Source organism: Plecotus auritus (assembly GCF_963455305.1).
Source record: "Plecotus auritus genome assembly, chromosome: 12".
Taxonomy (NCBI): domain Eukaryota; kingdom Metazoa; phylum Chordata; class Mammalia; order Chiroptera; family Vespertilionidae; genus Plecotus; species Plecotus auritus.
The window spans coordinates 31,001,250-31,007,069 of NC_137778.1; the positions used below are offsets into that span (position 1 = coordinate 31,001,250).

Here is a 5,820-nt window from a genome sequence, read left to right on the forward strand (position 1 = left end):
AATCAAGACTGGGCTGCCCCCTTGCGGTCTCTCCTATGTTACAGCTTCAATCAGCTTACAGCCCCTGAGTCCCTATCCCCTTCTCTCTCCACGGTACCGTTTCAATACTGCAAGGGCCAGCGAACTCCGGACTTGCACCTTCCCTCCTTCAAAGCCTTTCGAGTTTCTCCAGGGAACAAATGAAGAAACTGAAGTTAGACAAACACATAACCTAGAAGATCAGGGACCTCCCCCCACTACGTTCCAGTGCTAGGAATCACAGAATTCAGGGTGCAGAGCCGGAGGAGCCCGGGTAGGAAAGCCAGGAACAATCGAATTCGGCTTTGACCTCTAGAGTCGTGGCGGGCTGGCATCTGAGCTGGTAACGTGCACGACGGGTTATGTAAGGGAGGAGCCGCCCCAGCGGGAGCCCGAGAGAGAACGCGGTGTTCTCGGCGGCAGTCCCCACCCTCCTCACCCAGCAGGGCAAGAGGCACCCAACTTGTAGGAGAAAGGAGGGTACGGCGAAACAGACTGCGGAATAACGAGGGCTGGGCAGCCGAAAGGGGGAGAGGCTACACAGTGGCACGCATCCATTAAACACACATTGTAGACGCAAGTCGCTGTTGGCTCCACGTGCTTCACTCGTGAGCGGAGGCGCTCAAGGAGGGGGCAGACGGGTCGGACCCGAGGAGCCAGGAGTCCTATATCTCGAGGCGTGCGACCCAGGTCACACAACCATTCAGCACACTCCAGCCACGCGTTTCCGGCGCACCACCATCCTATTTAAGGCCACGGCTTCCGCCCTCTTCCGCCCCTCCCTTCTTTTCCACTCTTTTTCCATCCTCCTCCTTTTCTCATCACCGGGTCCTCTCCCCGAGCCGCATGTAGGGGCGGAGCACGGAATGCTGCCCTTCCAGCCAATCGTCACCTGACTGCCTCTCTATTGGCCGAGCCCCTGTATGCTGTAGCAAATGGGATAAGAATTTCAGTAACTGTGGTCACGTGCCACCGGCTAGCAGACCAATGAGGGGGCGAGGTCTGTGTACGCAGGGGGGGAAGGCACGTGCGGAACTGCACGTGTCTGGGAGGGGCAAGGGGCGGGACCCCTGGGAGGGAGGCGGAGGTGGGTAGCTGCGACCCGGAGTGTGTGAGGAGCTCAAGACAGCCTGGGCAGAGCCGACCGACACAGGTGAGGAGACCCGGGGGACGGGGAGCAGTCTGTGGTCTGCGCGGGAGGATCAGCCCCGGAGAGAGTAGGTTTAGGGACCTCTTGGTATTGGGAGGGATCGTATCACGTGGCAGAGGGACCCGAGAGGGTCCGGAGTAGGAAACCTGATGAGAAAGACTGGAGAGGCAGATCGGGGGGCGCGGGGCGGGGGGTGGGTGGAGGAGGAGGAATGTCTCTATGGGAGGGGTTCCTGCAGAGTCACTAGGTGGATTCCGGTGCCGGAGATTTAACGCTCGCGGGTGGCGTGACCTCCGATTGAGAGGCTCGCTGCGGAATCAGGCTCGGAACTGATCAGGCGAACAATGGGCCGGACTGGGGAAGGTGTTAAGTCAGGTATTTACTCTTGAAATGAGGGAGGAAAGAACAGAAGTCTGTCAGGCCAAGCGCTGCTCTGCCGAGGCCAGAGAGGCAGTTCAGGTTCTTAATGGAGGCTGGGGAGATGGCTTTTACTATTGTCCCTGAGACAGGTAATATTGGCGAGGGAGAGATGAGCTATGATTATCCCGTACAGTGCGCCCCAGTCTCCCAGTCCATTTCCTGATTCTCGGATTCTGGTTTCAAACTCCTTTGCTTTGCTCTTCAGTTGCAGGTCCGATCTTTGGGTACTCCAGGAGCTGCTCTCCAGCCCCTGCTTCTGAACCTATGGATTCTCCATCTAGCGTTTCTTCCTATTCTTCTTCCTCTCCCCCTTCCTCTTTTTCCACCTCCCCAGTGAACAGTGACTTTGGCTTCCCCTCGGATAGTGAGGGGGAGGAGAAGGGGGCCCATGGCCCCAGGCCGGACACTGTTGGGCAGAGGGGAGGTTCTCGGCCCAGCCCCGGTCCTATCCGCTGCAGGCAACGACCCAAGGTTTCCAGTAACCAACATACAGCATCTCACTCGGAACAGCGGGGCTTGGCTTCTCCTATGGCAGGGTCTGGGGTCAAAAGATCAAGAGATCGTGATTTGAAGACCAGCCTAAACATCCGTGGTACAACCACAGAAGGAGACCTGCTCTTTGCTCAGAAGGTAAGAGAAATCTGGGGAAACAAGATACTACTGGGGTGTCTTAGCACCCTGCTACTGGTAAGGACCCTATGAGGATAGTATTGGCTCCCAGATTTGGAGGTGGAAGAAGAATCAGTACTGGTGTAAGCAATGCACGGTCTTCTCATAGCCTTTGTCCCGTTTTTCTACAGTGTAAAGAGCTCCAGGGATTCATACGTCCTCTCACAGACCTACTGAATGGGCTGAAGATGGGACGCTTTGAAAGAGGTTAGTTGCATTCATCTGAGCTAGGTTCACATCTCTCGTTTTTCCTCTCTCCTCTCTCTTTTAAAATATGTTTTAAATGTGTATTTCTCCTAAGTCTTTGTTTGGGTCTTGATTATTCCTTTTTTTCGGTGACTTAATTTCTTTGGGTGAATCCATTTTAACCCCCTTCTGTCCTTCCTTTCTTTACCTGACTAAATTCTTGAATTCCAATCCTTCGATCTCTTTCTCACTCCCTGAACCCAGGATTGAGCAGTTTCCAGCAGAGTGTGGCAATGGACAGGATCCAGCGTATCATAGGTGTTTTGCAGAAGCCACAGATGGGGTGAGTTCTTCTGGTTCTTTCCTCAGTACGTCATTAAAAAGGAGATATTTTCAGCCCTGTCGTGTTGCTTCTTTCACACTTAATTGTGTTTTTTTGTTTGTTTGTTTTTAATTTCTTTTTCACAGGGAGCGGTATCTGAGAACTCTGCTACAGGTAGAAGGCATGTTAAAGACTTGGTTTCCTCATATAGCTGCCCGGAAGTCATCATTGCGTAGTAGCAGGCACCAGCTGACCAAGGTAAGAATTTATAAACCTGTGGAAGAGGTGGGAAAATAACCAAGGAAATGAAGTGTACAATTAGAAATGGGCTCCCTCTTCCATTTCCTTCTGGGTCTTTTTATCTTTTCGACAAGTTCCTTTTCAGGGAAGGGGAAAATGAAACTTCCTTTATTGTCTTGATTCCTAGATGTTATTTTTGTTCTGTCACTGCAAAGGACTCCATAAAGTTTAATCCTACCCCTCAGATGGCAGCTTATCTGCTTTTTGCATAGATATAGAAGGCTTTTTACCTGGCCAAATGATTCAGGCAGGAAGGTGTCTCACTCCCTGAACCCAAATCCTTTCTCTCTGCAAATCTTTTTTTCTCTGCTGCCCCTAAAATGCTTTCCTTCTCCTTTTTATTCCTACCCAAGTATGGTCATACCAGACCCTGTGGAAGCATGGGTTTAATGGACTGGTCATAAGTACATCACTGGGAGAGAGGAGGGCAGCCCTGGAGCACTCATGGGGGGTTGTTACATAGAGCCTTAGACCTAGTGTGGAAGTGAACTATTTTCTGGGCCTTCAAATAATAGGGTATTTAGGGGCACTCGAATGATAGGGAGGAGAAAGTGTCCTGTAGATAATAGACAGACCTTGTTTTCAATCAACCGCAGTTATCACTGTGAGAAGAATCAGTTTTAAAATAAGCCACCGGGTAGCTCAGTTGGTTAGAGCATTGTCTCAATATGCCAAGGTTGTAGGTTTGATCCCTGGTCTGGGCACATACAAGAATCAACCAATGAATGCATAAATAAGTGGAACAACAAATAGATGTTTCTCTTTCTTGTTCCCTTCCTCTCTCTAAAATCAATTAAATTTTTAAAATTATTAAAAATAACTGGGAGGAAAACAATGAAATCTTACCATTTGCAACAGTATGGATGGACCTAAAGGGTATTATGCTAAGTGAAATAAATCATTCAGAGAAAGACAAATACTATAAGATTTCACTTATATGTGTAATCTAAAGAACAAAATTAACAAACAAAACAGAAACAGGCTCATAGAGACAGAGAACAGGCTCATGTTGCCAGAGGGGAAGGGGCTGGAGAACTGGATGAAAAAGGTGAAGGGATTAAGAAGTACACATTGGTAGTTATGAAATAGTCTCGGGCATGTAAAGTACAGCATAGGGAATATAGTCAAGAGTATTGCAAAAACTGTGTAACTATGTAACGTAATACACCTAAAACTAATACAAAATAATGTTGAATGTAAACTGTAATTTAGAAATAAAATTTTAAAAATAAGCAGGAAGATCTTGCCTGCATATTAATTTATACTTCTTAAGGTACTCAACATAGGAAATTAGAATTTAAAATACAGAAATGGGAAATGATGATTCCAAATGAAAAGAAATTAAAAAATGAATTATAAGTGATAAGAACCCATAGAACTGTTTTATTTTGTATCTGTCTGAATATCCAGTGCCTAATATAGTGGTACATAGTGGGCCCTCAAGTATTTGTTGAATAAATGAAAATATAATTTGGTTACTAAAACTTTTACTTAATTATGACCTGGCAGGAAATTATCTGTTACATAAAACAAGGTACGTTTGCTTTGCAAACAGTTCCCAAGGAAAGCAAAGGTTTAAGTAACCAGGTAGAGTTCATCTGAAAGTTTTCTCATAATCTCTTTTTTTTTCTCCCCTTCCCTAGCATTTTCTAAGCCACCACAGTTATCCAGCTGCTTCCTCTCCTGCACCTTCCTTGGAAAAGATGGAACAGACACAGCTAGGACATGTAGTATTAAAACCAAAGCAGCCTTGGCATCTCACTCAATGGCCAGCTATGAACCTCACTTGGATCCACACCACTCCAATTTGCAACCCCCCTCTCAGTACTCCAAGTACTGTCTCCTTTAGCCATGGTCCTTTAGGTACTGGAACCAGCATTGGTGTCATCTTTTTCCTTCAGCATGGAGAGCAGCCTTTTACCCACTCTGCCCCGACCAGTCCAGTTCCACCTACTACAGCATCTCCTGCCATCCCTGGTTATCCTAAGAAACTATCTGGAGAGAGACCTCGTTGCCACAGTTTGCCAGTAACTCTGCAGTCAGACTGGAGCTGTACCCTGTCCCCTCGTGATCTTCCCACCATGGCCAGAGAGAAGACTGTGGGACACCTAGAACAGACGAGAAGCCATCCTCCAGTTGTTCCTGATGTCCATCCTCTCAACTCCTAATCTAAGACTTGAGACTGTAGTTTCTAATTTGTATAATATATGTCTGTGTGTGTGTGTGTGTGTGTGTGTGTGTGTATTACTTTTAATGTGTGCATTTGTGTTGAGGGAAGAGAAATCCTTTCTGATTAAAGACATTTTATACCTAAACAGTTTGCTGATTGGGGGGGAATTGAAACCTTCTGTTTCAAATACCAATATTTATCCTCAGTGCTGCAGAAAAGATCAAAGGGGATGGGCAGGTTTGTGAACTCAAGCTCCACCAAGTGAGAAGTCTGGATGGGACAATGTAAGTCCTGTGGGACAGCAAGAGAGTCTCTGCTGCTGGCTTCCTAGGGAACAGCTTTGAGACAGTTACAGGGCTCAGAGTTGGCTTTTTTTTTTTTTTTCATTCAGGCTCAAAGAATAGTACCTTTCCCTTTGTGTCTTTCCCTCTTGTAATCATCCAGCTGGCCCAGATTAGCAGGTTCTTCTGCTTTGCAATAGCTCTTTGCCTTGATGGGAGCTGTTGATTCTTGTGGATAAATGATATGTAATCTGCTGCCAGAGGCAGGATATAAGAACCAGAACAGGCACTGTGGTTGCCAGTT

At 47.3% G+C, this 5,820-nt stretch overlaps 1 protein-coding gene across 5 annotated transcripts; it reads left to right on the forward strand.

Moving 5' to 3' along the window:
- The first annotated feature begins 1,079 nt into the window (after positions 1 to 1,079).
- On the forward strand, positions 1,080 to 5,378 carry CIART (circadian associated repressor of transcription). Of its 5 annotated transcripts, none has more exons than XM_080648428.1 (6): positions 1,080 to 1,171; positions 1,794 to 2,218; positions 2,389 to 2,464; positions 2,708 to 2,786; positions 2,912 to 3,023; positions 4,709 to 5,378. In XM_080648428.1, exons 2-6 carry the CDS (start codon positions 1,853 to 1,855, stop codon positions 5,231 to 5,233), a joined length of 1,158 nt encoding a protein of 385 aa, XP_080504554.1. In that variant the 5' UTR covers positions 1,080 to 1,171; positions 1,794 to 1,852; the 3' UTR covers positions 5,234 to 5,378. The 5 variants fall into 5 exon arrangements, with proteins under 5 accessions (XP_080504554.1, XP_080504556.1, XP_080504555.1 ...); XM_080648430.1 differs by having other exon boundaries at positions 1,102 to 1,171; positions 2,047 to 2,218; XM_080648429.1 differs by lacking the exon at positions 1,080 to 1,171 and adding an exon at positions 1,174 to 1,235.
- The last annotated feature ends 442 nt before the right edge of the window (positions 5,379 to 5,820 follow it).

Bases quoted from the DNA above. Each gene is read 5' to 3' on its own strand.
- CIART (XM_080648427.1), top strand. From the start codon at position 1,635: ATGGAGGCTGGGGAGATGGCTTTTACTATTGTCCCTGAGACAG. The intron at 2,219-2,388 runs GTAAGAGAAATC...GTTTTTCTACAG, and splicing joins ACCTGCTCTTTGCTCAGAAG to TGTAAAGAGCTCCAGGGATT. The intron at 2,787-2,911 runs GTGAGTTCTTCT...TCTTTTTCACAG, and splicing joins TTGCAGAAGCCACAGATGGG to GGAGCGGTATCTGAGAACTC.